Source organism: Macaca fascicularis, chromosome 6 (assembly GCF_037993035.2).
Source record: "Macaca fascicularis isolate 582-1 chromosome 6, T2T-MFA8v1.1".
Lineage (NCBI taxonomy): Eukaryota > Metazoa > Chordata > Mammalia > Primates > Cercopithecidae > Macaca > Macaca fascicularis.
The window spans coordinates 149,544,292-149,571,109 of record NC_088380.1 but is presented as its reverse complement, the minus strand read 5'-3'; the positions used below and the strand labels follow the sequence as shown (position 1 = coordinate 149,571,109).

Sequence of the window (26,818 nt, the reverse complement as noted above, 5' to 3'; positions counted from 1 at the left end):
GACTCAGAGAAGAAATAATGCCTTTTCTGCTTCTGGACAAGCACTGACATGCAAGGACACAATGCAGTACGCTGGGACTCTGCAAGGAGCTAGCCAACACAAGATGCTGATTGAGCAGGAACATGGAAATAGCTTGAGTCCTTCATGAGCTGAGAAACTAACCAACTCTCAGGACAGATTCTGTGTCATGACACAACAGATCTCCTTATTGTTTAAGCCATTTTGAATTGGATCTTCTGTTTCTTGCAGCCCAAAGCATCCTAAATGATACCATATCTCTCTGGGGAAGCAAAACAGTCTTCTGCCTCTCCAACACCCACACACAAAGGAACAGTTGCTCCAAAAAAGGAAAGAGACTAAGGTTTATTTCTCAATAAGTATTTTGGGAAAATCAGCTGTGAAAAGGTATTTTTAATATCTACTCCTGATGTATGAAGGGTTCTTTGAAATCCTTCCTCAATGCATACACTGTAATAAATCCACATGAGCCACTACGAATGGTATGTGTGGGGATATACAACATACTTGGAGCCATAATATGTAAACATTAGGAAATTACCATGAAATTAGTCTTTTTTACTCATCTACTCTTATTTCCTCTTACGATTATAAGAGTGGGATATTTTTCTTGTGTCCTGCTCCACCTGATAAAAATAACAGAATTATACAAATGGAGGAGAAAGAAAACTGAGGCTCAAAGAGGTAGAAAAATTGGCACAAGGATCCACAGCTAGCTGGGAATGATTTTTTTTTCTTAAGTAAAAATGCCTTTTGCATGATTTTAAAACAAAAACATTTGTTGAAAACTCAATGCAAAGTCAAACTGCAAAGACTTGGAAAGTCAAAACTGGATTTTTAAAAGCTAATTTAATCATGACAATAAAATCTCCCTTTTGAATTCACTGCTTTGAGCTTCTTCTTTCTAATATTCACCTACATCCCAATCCATATTCCTCTCAATACCATTTCTCTCTCCTAGAAAATCCTTGCGTATGGCCCATTCTCTGAGCCAGTAGTTCTTAGATCACTGTTCACATAATAATTACCTGGGAAATAAGTCAGAAATGCAGATTCCCAGGCAGAGAGCCTGACTGAGTAGACCCACAGAGCCCAGAAATGTCAATGTAAACAAGCACCCCGGGTGATTCTAACCATCCTTTGAGGCACATGACTCCAGACTGTATACTAGATTCCAAGATCCAAACAGAAAACATCTAATTATCATAGTAGATTTAAGCTGAAACTACAAAAATATGTGCATGGTTGCCTATAATTTTTATGTTCCCTCTGAGGTCTGAAACAAATCCAACATCTCTATGATTTGGATGTGCCCTGGTAATCATTTGCTTTAGAGGTTTGGAGTTTTTATCCTTCCCCCAACCCAAGACTTTTTCCCCGCTTCTGAATGAATTTTTAGCTGGGATTTAATAAAAAAAATGCCTTAATTCTCCCTCTGTGGCTAAGGGAAATCAATTTTGGAAAATGTTTCAAAAGAGTACTTTAAAAAATATACAATACAAAATGTCTTGCCTTTGAACCAGAATTCTGAGATGCACAAGGCAAACAGTAGGTAATGAGAGAAGTAAACACCAGTTTTCCAGCAGAATCAGCCCTGAAACCAAAACTTAGGAAGGAAGCTGACCATTAAGTAAGTAGCCCAGAGGAACAATAGCTCAGGCGTAGCCTAGGGTAAGTCCAAACCTGAGAAAACTGGAATTAGACAAACTTCTTGTCCCAAGTTAACTTTCCCTTACTGCTTGATTTTAAAATAAGGACAGTGCTGTAAATGAGAATATAAAGTTTAAGTGGAATCTTAGAACTCCTCTGGATGCCAAAGAATTCTTTCAGACCTAAATAAATACTCTACTGGATTCAACACTGCTCATTCATATCCTTCTCCACAGGGACATTTTAAATATAGAGGCTTGGGAGACCAAGAACACAGCACACTAAGAATTTAAGTCTGCTATAGTCTAATACTAGCTCTAACCAACTCACATTACAGCATGAGAGCTTGTCTATAGGTAGATTTCTTGATAATTAAATGAACAAGAAATGCCATAAAACCATAGAAAATCATTCTCAAGTTTCAAAGATAAGACATAATGCTCAAGAAATGCTATGAAGTAAACAACTCCAGCAAGAAAATTGCTTTAAATTGGTTAGAAGGCCAAAAAAAACAAAAAAGTGTCAAGGTCACAACTGTGATTTGCAAATTCTAGTTTATAACTCTTAGGTTAGTAACAAGGATGGACTGAATGTAATGGGATTGAAGGGGGAAAGAGTGGAAAAAGGAAGAGAAAGTGAGTCATCCAACCAGGAGATGAACAAGTTCAACTGTTCAAGACCTACCTTAAGGGTTTGGTTTTGTTTTTTAAATCTTTTTTTTCTTCTTCTTTAAAGACTCCTAACAATCCTAAAGGAAATTTAAAAGTAGGAGAAATGCAACACTGGCTCTGCTGGGTCACCCTTCACTTTTGGTCTCTCTCGGTTCAGTTAAGCTCCTTCCAATTGCACAGCTTGAAAAGGCCCGTGGCTTTCAGATGTTTCCTAACCCTTCTCCAGCTGCTTTCCGCAGGCCTGAAGGCCTCTTTAAGACCCAATGGCCATGAAGCAGTCATGAGCTTCCCCACACATACTAGGCTGGAGGGTGCACCTGGAACCTCCTGTGTCTTGGTGTTTGTCCTTCAAGTGTGCAAAGTTTTGCAACTAAGATCTAAACCAGCTTCTCTGCTTAACAAACGCCTGACTCTAGGTTGTGTGGAACCGGTACTAAACTGTCATCTCAGAGCATCTGGAGTTACTTTTTAAAGCCCAGTTCCCATTATTTTAAACATGCTTCATCAGGATTCTTTGACACCTTTAGGGCATTATCCTGGAAACTTGCATGTTATCTGCTATGCTTCCTAAGTACTCCTGAACAAGCAGCTCTGATATGGGAAGCCAAGAAAAAAAAATTGGTCAATAATGGAGCAACCGTGGCTTTGCCAAATTGCTTTCCAACAACACACAAAATACTCTTGCTTCTTGATGGAAATGAGGACATGGTTGAAATCTTCATGACATATATCACTCTTTTTTCCAAAGGCAATATCAAGTGCTTGACAGAAAGATGAAAACTAACCATTACAATCTCACTCAGAAGAATATCAACTTATCCCAAAGAAATACCCTAATGGCATAGCAAAGTGTGGACTATAAAGGCCAAATTTATAACATGTCAGTTCAGTAGAATGTAGGGTTTAATAATTTAGGTTAACTGTTATGCTCTCATTCTTTTCTTTTGCTCCAGTCTGCAATCAAGAACATACCACCAAAGTCAATGGAAGGTTAGAACACACACACAAGTAGTGATGAATGCAGCACGGGAAGTCAGAAATGCCACTTGTAAACGGGTCAAGGAACAGTAAATACACAAATATTCAAAACCATTCCAAGACTGTAAATGCTCCTAGCAGAAAATCAGGTCCCGACTGAATGCTTTGATTATCTCAGAGGACAAGCGAGTATTTGCTGAAAACAATTCCTTTACTCTTTATACTTCTTCAAAGGCTTTAATGCATGTAACTTCAAAAATCAATGATCCTTGCCGAAAAAGGGGAGTCTATTATCCACATTAGACAGAATGGGGAAACTAAGGAATAGAAAGTTCACTGGTTTGTTCAGGGCTGGTTAAGCAGCAGGTTAATAACAGAGTCAGCTCTAGAATCCAGGCCTCCTTACTGAAGACCCAAATTCTGTAAACCCATAACATATTTTTGTTTGTTCTTGATGAGCATAAGAACTTATAATCCCACAAAATTCTGTGTGGCAACCTGGTATCATGGACAACACACTCCAGTTTGCCCTTGATCATCACAGGCAAAATCCCCCTGAAAACTCGGCTTCGTGGCCTGGATGAAATGAGCACTTCCCCAGCATCCTCTGGGAAGGCCATCTGGCATTTGCTGCTGTTCTCCACTGCAATTAACATTTCACACATTTCTTTCCTAAGCCTCCAGCATACCTGATGCAATAGTGGGAGAGAGAAACAAAAGCAGAACTGAGATCAGCTTCACTGCTAAGATAAGAACTTTCAGGGGTAAGAAAAGGGCTAGTAATTGGTCTTAAACCTACTTCGCCAAGTGGTTCATGAGCAGCTGTAACATCTGCCGATTTTTTTCTGGGAGCCGATGAACAAGGCTGTGGATTTCAGAGACCCGAGACTCCTGGTTCTCCAGTTCTGCAAAGGAAGGAGGGAGATAATATTTTATCAGTGTCACAGCTAAACAACTTTAAGAATGAAAAATCAAGGGAAACCAAAGGATGGGCACTAACAGACGAAGGATTTCTCAAAGATTTACAATCTTGTCTTGTGTGCATACTGCATGGCCAGCATGACTAGATCTGGAAGTCCTTTTAATGGTGCTTTCTGGAACAGGGTTGCCAAAAAAAACCGTCATCAAAAAATCCAAACCAAGGTGATGATGTGATGAAACGGAGCCAGTCAACTGCACACCCAGAGCTGCTCCTGAGAACAAACTCAGGAGTAGCTGGCTCCCTAAAGGGAAGACTTCATTTCAAGGAAGTAAGGAACTTTATGCACTTGTAAAGTGATAAACAAATCTTACATGAATAACATTGCAAGGGTTTCAAATATCAAAATAACATCTCAAGACGGCATCAAAGAAATCAAAGGAAAATGTCCAGTATCCTCAAGTCACGTATGACAACCAGCCTGCTAGAAAGAAAGTAATGGCAGACAAAATATTCAAGTCTTTCTGCCAACTTGTAACCTAAATCACGGCTTGTCACATTCTCTTGGTTGAACCTGGGTAAGTGGCTTTGTTACTCTGGCAAATAGATTGATGGTGTTCATCACACCTATTTATAGAACTGATGTGAGGTTTAAGTAGAGAATGGTCGCTATGGGTTTGTAATTTCTCTAGAAAGAAATGACATAAACACCATCTTTGCTCCTAGCTTTCTCCTTCCTGTTTTAAGGGGACAACTATGAGTAGATAAGGACACCAGAACATTAGGTACTACTAAATTAGGCCAGTAGTAGCTACCAGAGTAAATATATTTTAAAGGCTGAAAGGAACCCAGGAGAGGCACAAGTTATCGACATAATAATACTGTGAAGATTCATGCTGGATTTAAATCTGATACAGAATCTTTCTGCCTCTTTACAAGAGGCCTGACCCATGTAGCCAGAGATTCCAGTATACTTAGAGTAGCTTGCACCTAATCCCTATGTATTTTAATACCAGTAATATGACACCAGGGACCTGGATGATATAGCTGAAGAATGATCAGAAGCTGTAAATGGAAGACATAATGGAAAAGAGGACTGTGAAGTTATATAAATGGTGTCATATTCAGGGAAACATTTCCAATGCTCAATTTAGGTAATGTGCAATGTCTGATTCATTCTGCAAAATGCTACTCAAAGGCTGGAAAAAACCTAAGAAGTTAGAACTCCAATAATCAAAACTAGAAAGGCAAACTTGTTTTTCTCTATCCCTCCAACATCCTCCTCCCCTAAACAAAAAAAAAAAAAAAAAAAAAAAAAAGACTTCTGAAGATTCTCTCTCCTGCTGTAATTTCAATGTGGTAGAAAGGCCCTTAGCAATCCCTATTTGGTTTCATTTTTATTCTGTGTTAGAATCTCATGAGTATGTTATGTGGCCAGTTTACATGCAGAATATGAAGGGTTAGGTAATGTTTATTTTGGGATACTGACTCTTCTTTGAAATAGAAAAATCTATTCCCTTCCCCCTAAAACTGAGACAAAAAAGACTTACTTGCTGCTTTGATGAAACTTCTTTGAAACTGGTACATCATGAGTGGTCCTGGAAGCATTCTGGAGTGAAAGGAGACAGGCCAATCAGCTTAATAATAAGAATAATCATATTTTCTCTAAATAGCAGCCTAGAGACTGACAAACAGTATTACATTTCTCAAAGACAAAGATCACAGGGAAACAGTAACAATGCAGTTTCCCTATTGCAAGAGTTCAGAGATTTCATCCAAAATTTTTATTCTCTCTCTTTTTCAGAGGAATAGATACAACTATGTTTCATTGTCAACACTAAAATAGTGCTAATGCAAGAGTCTAACACAAAATAAGAGATTTCCTTTTCAGTCAGTGACTCACCTATCAACAATAGCATTTTAAGATGTGTCTGAGAAACACGCAACTAACTACATATTTGCAATTCTTGATCTTCCCAGAGGCTTGTTGTTAGAATCAATTCATCTAGAAACACTATAAAAGACTTTTGTAGGTGTTTTGGTGGTGAATTCCCTATGGAATATTGCTCCAGAATTCTAAAGGGCTAGAACCCCTAACATTATGTATGATATAAACAAATTTTACCTGCTAGGGTATGAGTATGTTTAACCATAAACTTGAGTTTTTTTCTGATAGTTCAAATAAGAAACTTCTCGATAGGACTATACATTATTCTTGGCTCAGATTTTATTCTCACTGGGTCCCTTAATTCGACTCCTAGTTTTAGTTAACACATTATGTCTTACTCTTGACTCTAATTACCCAATAGCCAATAAAATCTACAACAGCAATTCCTTTTCTGTGGCCTCCTTCCTTTGCTTTCCAGCCAACTGCATCTTCAAAAAATCTGCACAAAGACTTACGCTATTTCTGATGACCATTCTCCTCTCCTTTTAAGACTAGGTCCCGGCCGGGCACGGTGGCTCAAGTCTGTAATCCCAGCACTTTGGGAGGCCGAGACGGGCGGATCACAAGGTCAGGAGATCGAGACCATCCTGGCTAACACTGTGAAACCCCGTCTCTACTAAAAAAAAAAATACAAAAAACTAGCCGGGCATGGTTGTGGGCGCCTGTAGTCCCAGCTACTCGGGAGGCTGAGGCAGGAGAATGGCATAAACCCGGGAGGCGGAGCTTGCAGTGAGCTGAGATCTGGCCACTGCACTCCAGCCTGGGCAACAGAGCGAGACTCCGTCTCAAAAAAAAAAAAAAAAAAAAAAGACTAGGACCCACCTTTTTCTGTAAGAAGAACTATGGTATTCCTGTCTTTCAAGTCCAGCATAAATACTTTGGTTTATTCATGAAACTAAGATGCAGGCAGCTGGTCAATAACCCAACCCTTAATAATGAAAGGAGGTATAAAGAGGGTTCAGTAATATCATTTATAAATGATACAAGGAAAATAGTATCTCCAGGGAGATAATATTGTCCAATCTAAGGGAAGGAGTCAAAAAGGAGTTCCATTACGTTCTCATTTTTAAGAACCACTGTCAGCAGTGTACTCTGTGTAAAGTATGAAACTATCAAAATACATGGGGTATGTAATCATGCATTCTTAACTGAATATGATTCATGATTCCTTGTGTTCTTAACAGATTATTCAGGGACTTTGGGGAAGACCCCATTGTAGGGTCTGTTCAAGGCTAATTATCACAATACTTCTCATATAGAACAAAGTTTCCTAAATCACTCATGGTGTCATTGCACAAAGGCAACCCATCAACTATGGATGATTTACAATTGGTTTGACCAACTGAGCTAAACGCACCCACACAGAAGCTGTTTCCACATCTCAAACACCCACCCGACAGCTCTCCGGAGTCTGAAAATAAAACTGCTTTCTTCCTGATTGCATGATAACTAGCTGGCACTCTGCCTTGCAAATGGAAAGTCCCTACCTTAGGTAGGTCTTCAGAGCACTAGTGATGGTCTTTATCTCCCATTCAGCACAGATATCTGTTTCTGTCTCAGAAGCAGTCTTGGGGTCTAAAATGAAGAAAAGACAATACATAAAGCACAGCATAAAATGGAACTAATAAATAAGCACACATAAAGGCATCCAATCTTGCTAGTAACTAGAGAAATGCAAAGTAAAACACGACGAGAATTTTTTAACCTATTAAATTAGGAAAATGTGTAAAAATCCCAGTATCTATTGCTGGCAAGAATGTAGTGAAACTGATCCTCTCCTATCCTGCTGGCAGCAGGAGAGATAAATGCAACAGTTTTGAGAAGCAATTTGGTAATATGTATCAAAGTCTTAAAAATGTTTACACCCTTTGAACCAGTAATCCCATTTCTCACAGTCTATCCTCAGAAAATAAGATAACGCAGGAGAAAAGTTACAGACCCCAGATATGCTCAGCATACACTCTTCTTTGTAAAAGCAGAAAAAAAAAAAAAAAGGAGACAACCTAAATGTCCAATGATAGAAGAATGATTAAGTGAATTACAGTATGTCTACCTGATGGAATATTACCTCGCTGATTTATATGACAACAATGACTGTAAAGTAACATGGAAAATGCCTGCATTATATAATGTCAAATAAAAAAAAAAAAGATATGTTTGTGAGAAACTTTCTCTATGAACTTTTTATATGAACAAGGCTGAAAGGAAATACTCTAAATTAGTGGTTGGGTTAAAGTGGTGGACTGTGGTATCATTTTATTCCATTACTTTTGTATGTTTTAAAAAATTGCTTTAAGTTCAAATGTGCAATGAGAACCACCATAACTATCAGCTCTGACAATTTCTTTTGTCTCTTCTTGCATGGACTTTTAAACAAATCAGTATATTTTAAACAAGCATGTACGATAAAAGATCAGAAGAGGTAATTCCTGTAATCTTCCTGAGTGGCACGCAAGGAGATGAGAAGAAGAGGCAGGGGTTAGGGAGTGTAATTGCTTCACAGATCTCCATCCTGTCCCTGGTGAGGCAGGCCAGGTCATACACGTACCGGTGGGAGGGTCACAGTCTTTTTCAGGGCACAGGACAGAGAATCCAGCTCCCTCATACTAGCGAAAGACTAGTTCTTTGCCCGCCAGCTCCCAGTCCTTTTTTTTTTTTTTTTTTTTTTTTTTTTCCCTGCATAGCACCTCATTTTGAGTAGAAGAGCAACCCTTTTCCTACTTTTTCCAGGGGTGGAAAATGGGATTCAGGACAGACTGGCCAAAAGTAGATCATCTCTCTGGACTTAATGACTGGATGAGGGATGGCCCAAGACCTAAGCCTGCCCAATCAGAGTAACTCTCCAGGAGTTAGGAACAGATATTTGCTGTTTGCTAGGCTTGCACTGGGAGGTTATGTAACTGCCAGGTGCCACCACACAGAGCCTGAAAGTCCGACAAATCCAGAGATGAGATAAGCAGAAATGGTGGATCCTGAACCCTTGTATTTGCCTCTCCTTCTTACCACATGAGCCAGTAAATTCCTTTTTCCCCTTAAGCCAGATGAGGTCAGGTTTTCGTCTTTTTACGATGCAAAGAGATCTAAATGATGCACCAGGTAAAGGGAGGCAGCCACCAGACTGCATCTTTCTGAACAGTCTCCAAGAATAATTCTGGGATATCAATGAAGAAAGCTGTTCCTCCTGCAGGGCCAACAGTCTTTCAGCTAGAAAAAAGTAAGTCACAGGTGGGCACAAGACATTTTCCATTTACTGGGAAAGAAACCACTTTCATCCAAATAGAAAGAGGCCAAATACTCATGAATGGCCTCAGGATTTAGCCTATCATCACCAGGTAGGGGCACAAATCCAAGTGGTATCTGCTGCTCTCCGTGTGTTCCCCTGACACACACTGGGTTATGAGAGAGGAAAGGGCCCCCAGCTCATGAAACTTGTGGCTCTCAAAGGCACAATACCTGTATGATGTTTGCAGGTGACCATGAGCAATAAAATGAAGTCTTTCTTGTCACATGAAACAAACAAGGAAGAACCTAAAGAGCATAATTTTATTTCTGGGGCCACAGAACAGTAAATTCCATAGAGTCCTGTCACAGCAAATTTCTGAGGAGTTCACAAAATGTGATTTTCCCAGTATCCAAAATGTCTGCCACTTTAATTCGTGTCTTTGTCATCTTGCACTCCCTGAATGGCTTTTTCCTGCAGAAGAGTATGTATCAAAAACCTCTGCTTTGCATGACCTCTTTCCCTCCCCATCCTAAGACACATGGAGAGCTGCCATCCTGCATGGTTCCTGGATGTGAGACAAATGTTACTGTACATTTTTCTAAGGAAGAAACCAACTTCTACCCAAGAAGAGTGAACATGAAACTGAACAAGCAGCAGTTGGCAAGTCTGGGAGTTGTGAACTGTTCCATGAACCACATTTAGCAAACTAATGATTAGCTTCCACTTATTCGGGCTCTGTAACCATAGGAATATTGCGTAACATTAGAGAGGAGAGTCAAATTACAGCCCGGCTAAAGGGCTTTTTATAGCACTGATGAGGCAAGGCTCATAACTCAAGCACATCCATTTTAATTCATTTAAAATCCAAACTAAGTTGAATACAGCCTCCCAAGCTACACCATTTTCAGAAAGTGCTGCTGATTTCCACACCTCCCTCCTGATGCTCCCCTCACATACAGAAGCTTCCTGATGGCATCTGAATATGCTGCAGAGACACCATTTACACTCTTCTTTAGAACTCAGTACCTTTCTCTCCACCATGTCCCTTGACCACTGCTGCTCAGGAAAACAGATCGAAACTAGAGAAGCAATCCAGTGTACTAAAGGCATCATGTGGGGAAAGCAGAATGAATGTTATTTCCTCCTGAACCTACTATCACATGAATTCAGAAAACTAGAACACACAGACTGGAAGCAGTGGTTATAAGGGGAGAACATCTTAGAAATGTCACACTTGGATCAGTCCCAAGAGTCATCTAGTCTATCACTGTGCTGCAGACAAAATGAAGGATATTTTGGAGGAAATCATTAGGAAAGTTACCTATGTACACTTAAATTTCCTAATACTACATTATACTGTATGCAAATTAATGTTTTTCTCTCTTTAAGTGAGAAAGTAATATATGCACATGTTAAGAATTCAAAGAAAAAAAGACATATACGTGAAAATGTAGAGGCAACTGCTAATGCCAGTTTTTTTATGTGTATTTCCTATCTCTAACAGTCCCTTCTGTTTTGAGATCCGAAAGCTCTTACTGGCTCAAGCCCCAGTCTTATGAGGGCCTGCCTGAAGCATCCCAACAGGCAAAGGTTATGGTGGCTGGAGCAGAGGAAGAGGTGAGTTTCCATCTGTGTGTCTCTTCTTTGGGGACTCAGGATAGTGATTAGTAGCCGTATTGCTAGCTCCCAGAATGATCAATCCTCTATCCAAGTAGTCTATCATCTTCTGGTCCTGTCATCCTTGGTCTGCTCCCCTTTACTGGTAGACAAAATTGGACGTTTGCTCTTCCCATGGTTCCCCTACTCCAGCAGTCTACAGTCTTCAAAGTCTGAGCTGTTTCCACTCAATCCTATGCAAACCTTTAGGTCTTAGAAATCATCATAAAGCATTTTGATTTCTTCAGAAAGAAGTTGTAGATTGCTTTTATTTATGCCACTCTGTGGAAAGATACGGGAAATAAAGGGCATAGAAAAAAGAAATGCAGACATTCAAGGTCCCAGAGTAAGGGAGGATAGTTCACGGCTGGGTCTGAGGTAAGTGGGGGAAGCATGCTACTATAATTCTGTGCTTTACAGCACTGCTCTATAATACCTTCGTTGTGTTCTCTGTTTTACTAAGTTTGCTTTAAATGTGGTTTCAAAAAAAAAAGAGAAGAACAAAAAAGGTTACAGGATGAGAAAAACAGTGATGCTGAATTTGCAGTCCTTTACCATCATGGTAAAAACACATACACAAAAGGAACACAAATTTTTAATAGCACAGAAAATTAGGCTCTCAGTCAACATTCTCCTGCCACCAGGATATCCACTAGGCAAAGCTCAGATGAAGGCCTGAGGAAAACTCAGCTAGGGAAACAAAGTGATAGGTGGTGGCCCTCTGCCCACCAAAAACTTAGCCCAAGCCACCCGGGGGTGTGGGGAAAAGGCTATGCTGCAACCCCCCAACCCCACTCCAGCACACACACTACTGGGGGCTACTTTCTGGGGTACCCAGAGCTGTCATGAGATTATAATCCAGGCAATGAAATCAGACTGCAGAGCAGAAGTGGAGAGGAGTCCTTTTATATCAAGGCAAGTGAATTCAGGAGAACCCTAGAAGAAACATGACAGCCATGAGGGAAGAACCACAGCACGCTTCAGATTACCCAGGAGTAAACTTGGCTTCTCCCAGGACCATGACCAAATAGCAAAACCAGGAAAGATCAATGCAGGCTTAGAGGTCCACTAAATGAAAGCTTTAAGAATACCAGAAAGTTGGCTCAAATCATGTACAATACCCCTCCAATCATCATGCAAGATAATGATTCTAATAGCATTCAGGAAAATAGCAGAACAAGGAGAATCTCCACAGTGAGTTTAAAAGCAAAGGTTTGATTAAACAGAAGATATAAACTCCTATAAAATATTTGTTGGCAAAAAATACAGAGATCAAAGCACTCTGAAAAATAATTCAGACAGCACCTGCTCTGTCACATAAATAAAATTCAAAAAATATGGATGCCAGAAACTAAGACAACAAAATAAAACAAGAAATAGACCGAAATAATAAAGATTACAGATGAAAAGTAGAAATAAAAGGAGTTAAATAAGATAATAAAGACACTGGAAAATCCAATTACAAAAAGTTAAAATATGCATTGTAAACAGCAAAATAATAATCACAGTCGACCCAACAATTTTAAATGAGTAACACTGAGATGGGGGACAAGTTTGAGAATTTTTGCTAGAATGTAAAGAATCGGGAGAAAAATTAAACATTAAAAAGGTGAAAAATGTCGGTGTGTTTAAAATACTGAGAATTACAGAAAAACAAACAGTAAAGAGATTTGTTTGCCTTTAGAAAAATATGTATACAAACTCCTTCAATGGCCCTCAATATGTATAAAAGAATGATTACATGGTGATATATAAAAGTAGTGGAAAGGGGAAAATGACTCATTATATGGATACCAGTCAACTGGACAAGTATTAGAGGAAAAAGGAGAGTTTCCATTTTGCATGACAGATTTTAAGGGAAATTAAGGATTTTGTCATTCTAGATTGGGTAAGGGGTTTTGTTTGTTTGTTTGTTTGTTTTTGAGACAGAGTCTCATTCTGTTACCCAGGCTGGAGAGCAACGGCACGACTCAGCTCACTGCAACCTCTGCCTCCCAGGTTCAAGCGATTCTCCTGCCTCAGCCTCCTGAGTAGCTGGGACTACAGATGTGCACCACCATGCCCGGCTAATTTTTGTATTTTTAGTAGAGATGGGGTTTCACCATGTTGGCCAGGCTGGTCTCAAACTCCTGACCTTGTGGTGCACCCTCCTCGGCCTCCCAAAGTGCTGGGATTACAGGTGTGAGCCACCGCGCCTGGCCTGGGGAAGGTCTTTTATGGCACAATTTGTTTAGAAAAAAGATAACAGACTGGATATCATAAAAATTTAAAATAGCCAGGCATGGTGTCTCGCACCTGCAATCCCAACACTTTGGGAGGCCAAGGTGGGCAGATCCCTTGAGCTCAAGAGTTTGAGGCCAGCCTGGGCAACATGATGAAACCCCATCTCTACTAAAAATACAAAAATTAGCTGGGCATGGTGGACTACCTGTAGTCCCAACTACTCAGGTAGCTGAGGCACAAGAATCACTTGAACCTAGGAGGTGGAGGTTGCAGTCAGCCAATATAACACCACTGCATTCCCACCTGGGTGAAAGAGTGAGACCCCCATCTCAATAAAATATTCATAAGACAACAAAAACAAATGCACCATAAAGTTTAAGACAAATAATAATCTGAAAAAACATATTGAAAATATAGCCTATAGATCTAAAAGGGTCTTGTAATCAAAAGAAGAACACACTGCCAGGTGCGGTGGCTCACGCCTTATAATCCCAGCACTTTGGGAGGCCAAGGCAGGTGGATCACTTGAAGTCAGGAGTTCGAGACTAGCCTGGCCAACGTGGTGAAACCTGGAATCTACTAAAAAGATACAAAAGTTAACCTGGCGTGGTGGCATGCACCTATAATCCCAGCTACTCAGGAGGCTGAAGCATGAGAATCACTTGAACCTGGGAGGCAGGGGTTGCTGTGAGCCAACACTAAGCCACTGCACTCCAGCATGGGCGACAGAACAGGAAAAATAATAATAATATTAAAAATAAAACAAAAAAATTTGTTCAAAGAAAAAGAAGAACATACCAATAGAAAAACAGGCTAAGAATACAAACAGGCAATTCAACAAAAGTAGTATAAATCAGCAATAAACATGTAAACAGTACAACCTCACCCAAAATTACAGAAATGCAAAATTAAATTTAAAAATGTACTTTTAAAAATGTTTATAATTTATATGCAAAACAGCAATACACAGCATGGCAAAGATGTGGGGTATAGGATATTCTCCTCAGACTTTGCTAACTACAAACTTGGGAATATCAACTAAGAGCCTTGAAAACATGTACATACCTTGACCCAGCAATTCAACAACTTAAAATAAGTCCAGAGGAAATAATTAAAGATGCGTATAAAAATTATAACAGCTAACATTTTATATTTAACATGAGAAGGCTCTGGACTCAGCAACCCACAGGCATCTTTTCATTCCATCCTCACATTACTATGGAGGCAGGAGCCATTATTACAGATGCGGAAATAGATGACTAGACCAGTGTGAATCATTTGTCTACGTCAAAGAAATAAGCAGTGGAACTGCAACTTATCTAATCTCAAAATGCATGCTCTTAATCTCTGCTGCCTCAATGGGGATGTTTACCCTCTGTCCTGCCTCCATAGGGATGTTTACCTGAGTGCTTTCTAGAATGATGAAGAATTGCAATTAGCCCATGTATCCAAGAACAGGGGACTGATTAAAAAGTTATAGAGCATCTATGCTATATGTGCCTAAGAAAATCATACTCTAGAAGAACTTGAATGACATGTGACAAGAGACACTCTATAGTGTTACATGAATAAAACCTGTAATATCTGCACAGTGAGTTTAATTTTGTAAACATACTGCTATATTTATTATAGTATATTATACCATACTGAATTTAAAATGTAATAATATAACATTTTGATGTCATATGACAAAACAGTTAATAAAGGTTAACTCTAGTCTATAGAACTGTTATTTTCTTCTACTTTTTGTATTCCTCCAAACTTTCTCAATGACCACTCATAACTTTTCATTAGGAAAAAATTTATTTAAAATATGTACTGAGAGACAGGAAGAGAGACAGACATACACTGAACAAGTATATAGCTGATTAATATATTAAATAGTATAGACAAAAAAGTTGGGGTAAAATTTGGAAAGATTTATCTTTACTTAATATTCAGGGGGGAAATCCCCCAGACACACAGAAGGTATTCTATTTCTAGGAATCTGCAAGTCTTTGAGAGTCCTTTTCACTCTCCAAAGACTAATGACTTCTGTTGCTAGGAGGAAGGGATCAAGTGTAGCTCTTGGTAGGACACTAGTACAAAGCCACACTGCACTTGCTATGAGGAATTTTAGCAAGCTTTCTTAAGGAATCCTGATCAGTACAAAGAAGACATTCTCAAAGCGCTGGCTCTTATAGTCCTCTTCCAACCCAAAGTCCTCCAATGTATTAAGAGTGCAAAAAATAAACTCCAAGTAATCCAAAAAAGTCTCTGGTTTTACTTAATTCTCAGCCTTTTTTTTTTTTTTTTTTTTTGAGATGGAGTCTTGCTCTGTCATCCAGGCTGGCAGTTCAGTGGTGCAATCTTGGCTCACTGCAACCTCTGCCTTCTGGGTTCAAGGGATTCTCCTGCCTTAGCCTCCTGAGTAGTGGGGCTACAGGTGCACATCACCATACCTGGCTAATTTTTTTATTTTTTATTTTTTGGGATGGGGTTTCGTTCTTGTTGCCCAGGCTGGAGTGCAATGGAGCAGTCCTGGCTCACTGCAACCTCTGCCTCCCGGATTCAGGATGTTCTCCTGCCTCAGCCTCCTGAGTAGCTGGGAGTATAGGCATGCGCCACCACACCTGACTAATTTTTTTTTTTTTTTTTGTATTTTTGGTAGAGAAAGGGTTTCACCATGTTGGTGAGGCTGGTCTAGAACTCCTGACTTCAGGTGATCCGCTTGCCTTGACCTCCCAAAGTGCTGGGATTATAGGTGTGAGCTACCATGCCCAGCCTAATTTTTGTATTTTTAGTAGAGATGGTGTTTCACCATGTTAGCCAGGCTGCTCTCGACCTCCTGACCTCAAGTAATCCACCTGCCTCAGCTCCCAAAGTACTGGGATTATAGGCATGAGCCACCATGCCTGACCAGCCATATTTTCAATAACCAAAACATACTACTCCACTTTTGAGAGCCCTGGACAGATAAACCAAATCTTACACAGTACCTGGCACATAATAAGCATCCAATGAATTTATAATAAAGAAATAGTTAATGAAAGGTTCACTCGGCCCAGCCATCTCAGGGGAAGGTTTTGGAGCACGGGTGCCATGTTTATTTTATACTCTTGGCTAGCCCAGACACTACGAGTACCAAGAATTGATGAAGTTGAGGGCGTGTTCACAAAAGAGAAGATGAAGCTCCTCCTTCAGGTCTGGAGTCCTGGTGATTCTGTAACTGAGAGATTCAAACTTACTTTTTTTTTTTTTTTTTGTATTCAAACTTACTTAACTGCTAGGGAGAATCATGTATACCATTCTCAACTTTCAATTAGATGTTGCACTGTGGTCATCTCGCAGCTCTGGTTGGATCTCAGATTAGATTCCAGTCTATCTGTAATGTCCTCCTGGCAGAGGCAGCTGCCCTCGTGACTTTCAGCTGCTAGTTATTACTTTTTCATGACATTTCTCAAATGTTCATGATTATTTTCTCTATCCCCAGGAAAACCAAGGAAGAGAACAAGACAAATATCTTGTGTGAAGGCCACTAAGAAAAGTGATAAAAACAAGATCCTTTCATAACCACTCTTTTGCTTAACACAACTGAGCTAAAGTGGTTCTTTTTTAGATTAGCAAAGCAGTCTAAAATGTCATATTTCTTTTCATTAGTGTCATCTTACATAATAATCTGTCATCTTTGAAATCTCTCTGCCCCTTCTGTTCCCCCATATCAAGTTGGTTAAAAGTCCTGTTGATTCTCTCTCTATACTCATTTTGAGTCTGTCCTTTTTTCCTGACTTCAGAGCACCTGGTTCAGTCTTTGATAGGGTTTGCCTTACCTAATCTATTACAACCATCTTCCGCCTCCATGTCTTTCCATAATCAAATACATGCTCCACATTGTAGCCAAGATTATGCTCCTAATGCTAGAATCTGATATTGTTACATCTGCATTAGATAGACTTTTTTTAAAAAAGCTACCCGCAGCCATTATTTCAGGAAAGCACTCCTCCATCATCCTATCAATAATCCTGTTCAGTCCACTGGGTTTCAGGGACTAACCCCGTCCCCACCCCAACCCTCCACCCCATCCCCCATATCCCCCAACACAGGCAGAGGATCCAGGCCATCTGCTGTGGGCCATGTGACTGGTCTGAGATTGAGAAACGAATCATGTGAATGGCCACATACTGGCCAAGCAAAGTCCTCACTGGAGCCTTCTGCCAACACGGCCAAGAAAGGCACTCTCTTCTCAGTGACCACAGGCTCCAAGGACTGCAGAGGCTGAACCTGTCTGGTACACTCCCTCGGAGAACAAAGCCACACCAAGCCCAAAAGAGGTCAGAGAACATGAGAAGCCAGAAGAAAGAAGGGGCAAAGGATCTAGCAAAAGTAAAGACATCATTGGCATCCCTGACTCTGCCATGTTTCTGTCTTGGATTCACCAGTTATGTGAGCAAATAAATGCTTTTTTTTCCTTGTAAAGTATTCTGAATTGTCTTCTTGACACTTTTGTGTGTAAAAGCATCATAATGGATATAATCCCACCATTTAGAACTTTTAATAGTTTCTTACTTCCTATAGGAAAAACTCCAAACACTTTGCCTCAATATTCAAGTTCCTCAACAAAAGAGACCACCTTAGCTATTCAACTTTAAAACTCTCCTGTCCCAGCCTCAAGAAAGTCTTTCAGAATTTTTTTTTTTTTTTTTTTTTTTTTAGATGGAGCCTCACTCTGTCACCAGGCTGGAGTGCAGTGTCGTGATCTTGGATCACTGCCAGCTCTGCCTCCTGGGCTCACGCCATTCTCCTGCCTCAGCCTCCAGAGCAGCAGGGACTACAGGTGCCTGCCACCACTCCCAGCTAATTTTTTGTATTTTTAGTAGAGATGGGGTTTCACCGTGTTAGTCAGGATGGTCTCGATCTCCTGACCTCGTGATCTGCCCGCCTTGGCCTCCCAAAGTGCTGGGATTACAGGCGTGAGCCACTGCGCCTGGCCTGTCTTTCCGAAATATTAAAATAATAATCATAGAATCAATACCCTTTGCTGTAACCACCGTAGACCCTTTGTTCAGAATACTTCCTGAATTGGAATTATTCTTCTACTCTCTCCTTCACTACACTACTCAATCTTCTAGACCCGGCACATATTAAGCACGAATATCATACTTTACATTACAGCTTTCATATACACAGATATTTCACCCTATCAGGACTCCTTACAGAAAAGAAACAGCTCTTTCTAAAGTTTAATCTCTAGTACCTGACATCTGTTCTAAATATCAGACACCCCACAAATGTTTGCAGCTCTGGTCAGAAATGAAAAACTAAGGATTGACAGATACTAGACTCTTAATTCTTCTTTATATTAGTATTTCTCAAAAATCAAGCCTATCACCATACAACGCAGCAACTGCACACTCAGACATTTATCCCAGAGGAACAAATATACGCTCACACAGGAACTATATATGAAAATTTACAGAAGCTTTATCATAATTGCCCCAAACTGGAAACAACTCAGATGCCCTTCAATAAATGAATGGTTCAACAAAGTGCAGTATATCCATACAATGGAATATTACTCAGCAATAAAAAAGAACTATTAATACATGGAACAGCAAAAACAAACCTTGAGAAAATTACACTGATTGAAAAACAATGCCAATCCCAAAACGTTCTGTATTGTATAATTCCATTTAAATAATAATCTTGAAATGACAAAATTATAGAAATAGGGAATAGATTACTGATTGCCAGGGGTCAGACACAGGGTGCAAGGTGGGAAGTGAGGTACGTGCTTGTACAACATCACAAGGAATCCTTTTAGTGATGGAAATGTTCTGCCTCTTGACTAAATTAATGCCCATATTTTGGTTGTGATATTAAAATTGTGTTTTACAAGATGTTACACCTTTAGAGAAGACTGGGTAAGTGGTACGCAGGATCTCTATATTATTTCTTACAGCCGCATGTAAATCTACAATTATCTCAAAATGAAAAGTTTAATTTTTATAAAAACTAACCATATATCAAATCTTAAACAACAAAAAAAAACCCCAGATACTCGTTGCTAGAGCACCTCACAAATAATCATAGTCTCAAACAACAGATCTCACACTAATTAGCAATACAATAGGGTTTTGGTTACAAGAAGTGAATGACTCTCTCTAAAAGAGGTGAAGACAGTCATTCTGGCCAACACGACAGAAGAGATTTCTTTACATAAGAAAGCTATTTTCAGAAAGTGGGATGGCAAAATAAATTACAAATGCTAACACAAGAACTGTCCCTGTCCAAAACACTGAGCTGGGTACCCCAAGTGATAGTCCATCTCTACAAGCTAGGGCTTCCATGGGGAGGAATAACAGCCTCTGTGAAATCTGATCTGTTTGCCATTTAGATCCATGTGACTCATGGAGGCTGGCTGCACTCATATCTAAAAATACAGGAAATCTGCAGCCTAAGCAAATTTGGCTCATGGACTCATGGGCTTTTGATTCAAATACTGCACATTTGGAGTCAGTGGTTTTATATTTGTATCAGCCAGTGGCAAACGGGGTTCTGCTGCTCAAGTGACAAGTATTCAGTTGAAATCTAGAAGAGGATCAGAAGATTTATCTGCTTATATACATTTTATCTGAGAGTTACATGACACCTGCTCAGTATCAGGAACATGAACTCTGAGGTCCTCTGGAGCCCAGAATGATGCCTTTCCTTGGGCAGTGGGTGTGTCCCACTAAATACCTGCCCCAAAAGAGAATGGAGGGAGTCATGAGCTATTAAAGACAGAGTAGGGTGTGGTGGTCACGTGAGTGACAAGTACCACTTGGACCAGAAGCGCTGAACCTACAGACAGAGAGGGTGTGGTGTCTGGGCCCTGGCATTTTTTATTTTGTCCAGTCCTACTCAGAACCTTTCCCAGCAGTGCCTGAAGCCATGACAACTGACTGATGAGGCAGCTGACTTCTGGGTGACAGCTCATGGATACCCTGATTCCTTTGCCACAGACTGTATCTACTCACGGACCTGGTGACTTCTCAGAGTGGGCCCCCCACCCAGGGACCGGCCTAGCAGAGCCACTGCCGCACTCACCCATCAGGACACTCAGCAACTTCTGCACTCTGGAGTTGACCCCCACAATTCGATACAGCCCTTGCTCGTTGATCCCTGAGGAAAGAAACAGTGATGATTTAATTAGAGACACGTCAGAACACAAATCAGGCCAATCCAGCCAAGTGTACTTTTTTTTTTCATTTTCTCAGTCCTCCTAAAAGCTGCTCTAATTAAAGTCCCCTGTCACTCAGCTCAGCTCTTAGCAAAGGAGTGGGATTTGGTACAGCTGTCTAGGATTTCACGGATGTGCTGCACACTTCAGCCCTCATGTTAGTTCAGTCATCAGAGGCGAAAGCAACTTTCCTTTTCTCTTGCCAAAGGCAGCATCTGAAGAGTTCTAAAAGACGCAAAATGTACACTTTTAAATATGTCATATTTAACCAGTTTTTAAAATTAAAATGCCAAAAATGACATGATTAAAAATCCATAAAACAGAAAAAGACACTTTATAATCTATTTTTACATATAAAATAAAAATATTGAAGTGTAAGACCGTTTTTAATTTTAAGGAATGTTAGCCAAGACTGAGAAATTAGAAGATCCAGTCATTTATAATATAAATATTCTTCATCAAAAAAAAGACCACCTTTATTTCATTCAACTGTACAATTAGACTAGTAAGGGTTTACTTTTAAATTAAACATCTAAACAAAGAATCAAAAACCAATCCACTTCAGTGTTTCTGTTCATTTAAATACATGGATTAGATCACCACTGTACCACCTACAAAAGAAGGCAATTTAGACCAGGTGACTTGAAACAATTTTTCTTCTGTTAGTTCCAGGCCCATCCTACCTGACCCCTCTCAAGTAGCAGAGCTCCAGCTTCCTATTTTATTCCTCTGATGTCCATTCTTCAACCAGTAGCCAAAGTGAACTATCTAAAGTGCAAATTAGTTCATATCACCTCTTCTCTTAAAACCCTCCAGTAGCTTCCCATTGCATTTAGACCATAACCAAAACTACTTGGGATGGCCTATAAGGCCTATACTATTGAGCACTGACTACCTCTGATTGCATCAATGACCACATGCATTCTGCTCCACACAGTGGCCTTCCTGTCACCTCAATGTGCCAAGCTCATGGCCCCACCTCATAGCCTTTGCTACAGCTGTTTCCTCTACCAGGACTGCTCTTCTCCCAGAGCTTTTCATCATTCAGATCTCAGCTTCAATGCAACCGCTTCAATCTAATGCAACCCACAATCAATACCACTGGTCATTCCCTTACCCTGATTTCTTTCTTTATAGCAGTTAACAATATCTGAAATTATCTTTTTTATTTGATTCTTTACTTGTTTTTTTCTGTTACATTCTCAATAGAATGTAAACAGTAATTGTGTCCTGTTCACCATTATATCCTCAGCCCCTGGATCAGTCTATGGTACACAATAATAAACAAAACACTGAGTTTATACTCCATCAAGATCAGTATAAAATACTTAGGGGCCAAAACACAATCTTTCAGAAGAAATTCAGGAAAGGACCAACTCTGCAGTACTTTCAACAATACCTATGTAGACATGGAACTAACGAATAAAAAAAGAAGTGGTCTGGAATGATAGGATTTTACAGCTAAAGAGGACCTGTAAACTCATGTACATCATTCTGGATGATTCATGGACTAGGAGGCCCTGGTCAAAACCTAAGTGATGGGTCCCAAGTTACTCAGTGTCAGAAACTTGATTCAGTAACATGTCAGCTCGGGAGCTTGAAAAGTCTTAAGTTAAGCGTCTCTACTTCTATCCTTGTGCTTTTCTGCAACTTTACACAATCCCACCTCCCGCTGGACAATTGTCAAATCCCAGAGAGTATGGAAAGTCTGTTCATCTCTGGTCACCATAAATACGTACTCACATACACACACTGCAATAGGGAGATACCCACTTTTTTCAACTATTTGTGCTAAAATGGCACCTAACTCATACTGTCCTTATATCTTCTTTGTGCTCAATGAAGACTTTCTTAGAAGTTAAAATACATCATTTCCATTTTCATTTTAGAGGAGGAAGAGGAACTTGTATACCTCTTCCCCTACTTATTGTATTTATTTTGTAGTTTTACATCAGAAAAATTTGTCCTCCTGAGCTACCAGTTTGCATTTACTGCAGACTCTGTGAACAGTTTTAAATGATTAGGTTTCTTTCTTGATTTTGGCTGCTAAAATCTGAGAGATGAACAGGTGGCCCAGCTCAAGCAAGCATATGAACTTTACTGGGGAAAAGAGATTTTTTTTTAGATTCGCTTTTGGCTCCATTTTTGCGCCTCTACCTTTAAACTCTGTACATTTTATTCTCGGTCTTTTCTTTTAAAATTAAAAAAAAAAAAATTAAAACCTCTGTTGAAAATTAGGCTGTGCACAGTGGCTCATGCCTGTAACGCCAGCACTTTGGGAGGCCAAGGCAGGCAGATCACTTGAGGTCAGGAGTTCAAGACCAGCCTGGCCAACATGGTAAAACCAGCAGAGCATGGTGGCGGGCACCTGTAATGCCAGTTACTCAGGAGGCTGAGTTAGGAGAATGGTTTGAATCTGGGAGGCCAAGGTTGCAGTGAGTGGAGATTGAGCCACTACACTCCAGCCTAAGCAACAGAGCAAGACTTTGTCTCAAAAGAAAAAAGAAAAAAGAAAAATTACCTTAGTAATGAACACTTCAAAAAAATTTAGAAACTACAGGTAAGGTAAATAGATGAGTCAAAGTGAGACAGTAAAAATCAGCAGAGAGCCACTGAGAACACAATGAAACCTGTACAATACGACTGCTCCTCTCCCCACTGCTCCCAGAACGGGCTCATACTGAGCAGCTGCTTTGTAACGTGCATTTTTCACATATTATAAATAATTTTTAAAATGCTGTATGTCTGTAATGCCAGCACTTTGGGAGACCGAGGTGGGCAGATCACAAGGTCAGGAGATCAAGACCATCCTGGCCAACATGGTGAAACCCCGTCTCCACTAAAAATATAAAAACTTAGCTGGGCGTGGTGGCGTGTGCCTGTAATCCCAGCTACTCAGGAGGCTGAGGCAGGAGAATCCTTTGAACCAGGGAGTCGGAGGTTGCAGTGAGCCGAGATGACGTCACTGCACTCCAGCCTGGGAATAGAACGAGACTCTGTCTTAAAAAAAAAAAAAAAAAAAAAAAAGCCGTATGTCAAAACATGTATTTCCATTGCATTGTTAGTGATTCAGTTTTTTACTACACAGACATACCATTGTTGATTTAACCCATTTTTTAGACATTTGGCCAGTTCACAATTTTGTACCTTAACATCGCCACTGTGTAAACATCCTTATTGCTCAATCTGGCCCATATCCTTATTTCCTCAAGGCCAATTCCCAGAAATGTCACCTACTTCTACTTTATATTCTCTGGATATATCTTACCTTTACAAGCTGCCTTAAGTCTTTGTTTAAGGGAGGTACAGGAGAAATAACTGAACATTTTAAAAAATGTTTCCATACGTTACAACTGTTTTGGAAAAAATATCTTTTGACAGTATACATAAGGGTAGGTTTTTAAAATCTCTCTCTTCCCTTTACTTAATGCCTCACAGTCCTTATGAAAAAAAACTGTGCATTTCTCAACTGGTAAGAGTTATGATTCCTGCTTTAAAAGAGAGAATTTCTTTCCACTACTTAAAAAGGGCTGGTAGGCTAAGAGGCTATAGAGTAAATGAGATTCACATCTCTGACAATGGTTCAAATCAAATCCAGTGGAAACATGGTTAATAGCTTTTCTCAGTGGTACAACAGACCAGCAAACTCAAAGCTCCAAACTGCTGGGACTGAGGAATCTCCTTTGTGGCAGTCTCTGAAGAAGGGATGGAGACCATCAGGATGAACCAGCTTCCTTGATCTTAATGTCTGCTCCCACAGACCTGGGAAAGATCAGTGTGAACACTGATCTTCTCTCTACCTGGGTGGTCCCCAGGGACTAGCTCCCAAGGACATCTTGGGTTCACAGACCCCAAGATGTCTGCCAGAGAAAATTCAGGGTGTCTATGAACTTAGACAGGAAAACAATTACATCTTTATCTTCACTAACCTACAACTGACATTAAGCATTTCCTTCCTTTACGGATGGAAGCAACAAATCACAGGAGCATTAGCAGTACCTGCAACTTGGTCAGAAATCACAGGCATTTCCATAACACATTACAATTATTATGGATATCTTGAAATATCACTGCTCCCAAGTTATGTCGGTTATCAGACCCACCACTGTCGCTTACAAACTGTTAACAAAGAAACACATATATCATGATACCCTGTGTTTTTTAATATTTTAAAAACTGAATTCCAGTAACTGGTTTCTATAATCCTATGTATTTTAGATATTTAACACATTCTTCTGATCAGCCAAAGAAGTTGGTGACACAAAATCAGTTAGGACCTCCTGCTTCAGACGAACAGAACTTGTGGAAATCCACTGACAATGGCACTTGGGGAGCTAATGAGTCACTTAAAGTCAGGAAACAGCAGGTAGCAGGTCTGACTCCTCACCAGATGCATGACCTTCTATGAGAACAATGCCATCTGTTAAACTACTTTACCTCTGGTTTCCACAGCATGGATGCATTTCCTGATTATGCTGAAGCCAATGCTGTCCAACTGCGCAGCTGAAAGTGCAAGAGAAGGGCAGTTAAGTTGCTAGCCATGGAAATCAACCTCAGGATAGGGCTTAACCAATCCAGGATGAATCAATCGCATGCTGTGGTCACACATCCTTTTAATGTTTCCCAATAACAGTACAGGAATAACATCATAATAATAATAGCTGGCATTGAGAGCTTTCCATATGCTAGGTATGGTTTTAAGTGCTTTGCACGTATTATCTCATTTAGTTCTCATAGTAACCTCAAGTTGTAGTAAGCTGTAAAATTATCTTCAATTTATAGGTGAAGAAACTGCAGCATAGGGTGATAGGTACCTTTACATTGTTTTGCTGTTAACAGAAGCTGTAGAACTAATTACGGTCTCCTTCAAAAAGCACAAATTAAGTGCTCTATAAATGTTGGGTAAGTGCTTAAAATAGATTATCTCACTTGATCCCAGTAAGTCCTCCACACTGACATTATCATCAGCCCATATTACAGATGAAGAAACTGAGGCTTGGTAAAACTAAATATCTTGACCAAAGATGCAGAGCCAATACATGGAGAACTGCTCTAGAGCCCATACCATCAAACTGCCTTAAATGTGGCCCTGAGTTTAGTATAATTCTGCTCAGGTGACTAGAAGAAAGGAAAAATAGAAAAAGAAAAAAAGAAGAAAAATGATTCAGAGGAAAATTAAAACAGCCAAGAACAAAGACACTACCTAAGGAAGCAGCATGAAGGCAGTGGGGCCATCCTCCAGGGGGAAATGAGCAAGTGGCAACAGGGTTCTCGCTCAGAAAATAAATGATCAACAGCAGCAGCTTCTTCCACAGAAGAGAACCAGACAAGGCTGGAAACTTCTAACATGACAACAAGGCTGGAAATTCCCTAAAATTCACCCCCATGTTTTGGTGACCCAGTGATAATCTTTAAGAATGGGTTCATCTTTGACCTTCTTAGGACAGTGGGACAAGACATTCTACCACTTAATGGTCAGAGTGGAAAAGAAAATGGCAGAAAGTAGAAAAGCAAGTATTTATAGATGATTTGTGGTCATCTCAGGGAAAGTAATAAACTTGTAATAAATGAGAAGTGAGCAGAACCTGAACTCATCTCGGATCTAATCCAAATTGAATCTTTCTTTAATTCTTAGCATATAGGGGTAAATTTAGATAAGATGAATATTTTACTTTTTTATTTTTGTTTTTTTATTTCCATAGGTTATTGGAGAACAGGTGGTATTTGGTTATATGGGTATTTTTTTTTTTTTTTTTTTTTTTTTTTTTTTGAGACAAGGTCTTACTCTATCGCCCAAGCTAGAGTGCAGTGGCATGATCTTGGCTCACTGCAACCTTCGCCTCCTGGGTTCAAGCGAGTCTCCTGCCTCAGCCTCTCTAGTAGCTGGGATTACAGGCACCCACCATCACATCCAGCTAAGTTTTGTATTTTTAGTAGAGATGGAGTTTTACCATGTTGGCCAGGCTGGTCTTTAACTCCCGACCTGATGTGATCCACTGGCCTCGGCCTCCCATAGTGCTGGGATTACAGGAATGAGCCACCACGCCCGACCTACATGGGTAAGTTCTTTAGTGGTGACTTGTGAGATTTTGATGCACCTATCACCCAAGCAGTATACATAGCACCCTATTTGTAGTCTTTGTTCCTTATCCCATTCCCACCCTTTCCCCCGTGTCCCCAAAGTCCATTGTGTCATTCTGATGCCTTTGCGTCCTCATGGCTTAGCTCCCACTTATGAGTGAGAATATACAATGTTTGATTTTCCATTCCTGAGTTACTTTACTTCGAATAAGAGTCTCCAATCTCATACAGGTAGCAGCGAATGCTATTAATT

The 26,818-nt window shown here is 40.0% G+C and overlaps 1 protein-coding gene across 39 annotated transcripts in view; it reads right to left on the bottom strand.

The window, feature by feature from the left end:
- The window catches only part of ARHGAP26 (Rho GTPase activating protein 26), an 899,552-nt gene that overhangs the window by 168,198 nt on the left and 704,536 nt on the right, over positions 1–26,818 (bottom strand). For 37 of the 39 annotated variants that reach the window (XR_010587140.2, XR_012414210.1, XR_012414212.1 and 34 more), the window contains 5 exons: positions 24,922–24,987; positions 20,352–20,426; positions 7,672–7,759; positions 5,787–5,845; positions 4,117–4,222 (listed from right to left, as the gene is read on the bottom strand). Coding sequence is in view for 34 of the 39 variants with exons in the window: in XM_045394984.3 (XP_045250919.2) it covers positions 4,117–4,222; positions 5,787–5,845; positions 7,672–7,759; positions 20,352–20,426; positions 24,922–24,987 (394 nt within the window). In the remaining 5 variants the exon portion in view is untranslated. Of the gene's footprint in view, positions 1–3,540; positions 4,007–4,116; positions 4,223–5,786; positions 5,846–7,671; positions 7,760–20,351; positions 20,427–24,921; positions 24,988–26,818 lie in introns of those variants that run through there. The other 2 variants (XM_073994510.1, XM_073994511.1) reach the window with 1 other exon arrangement.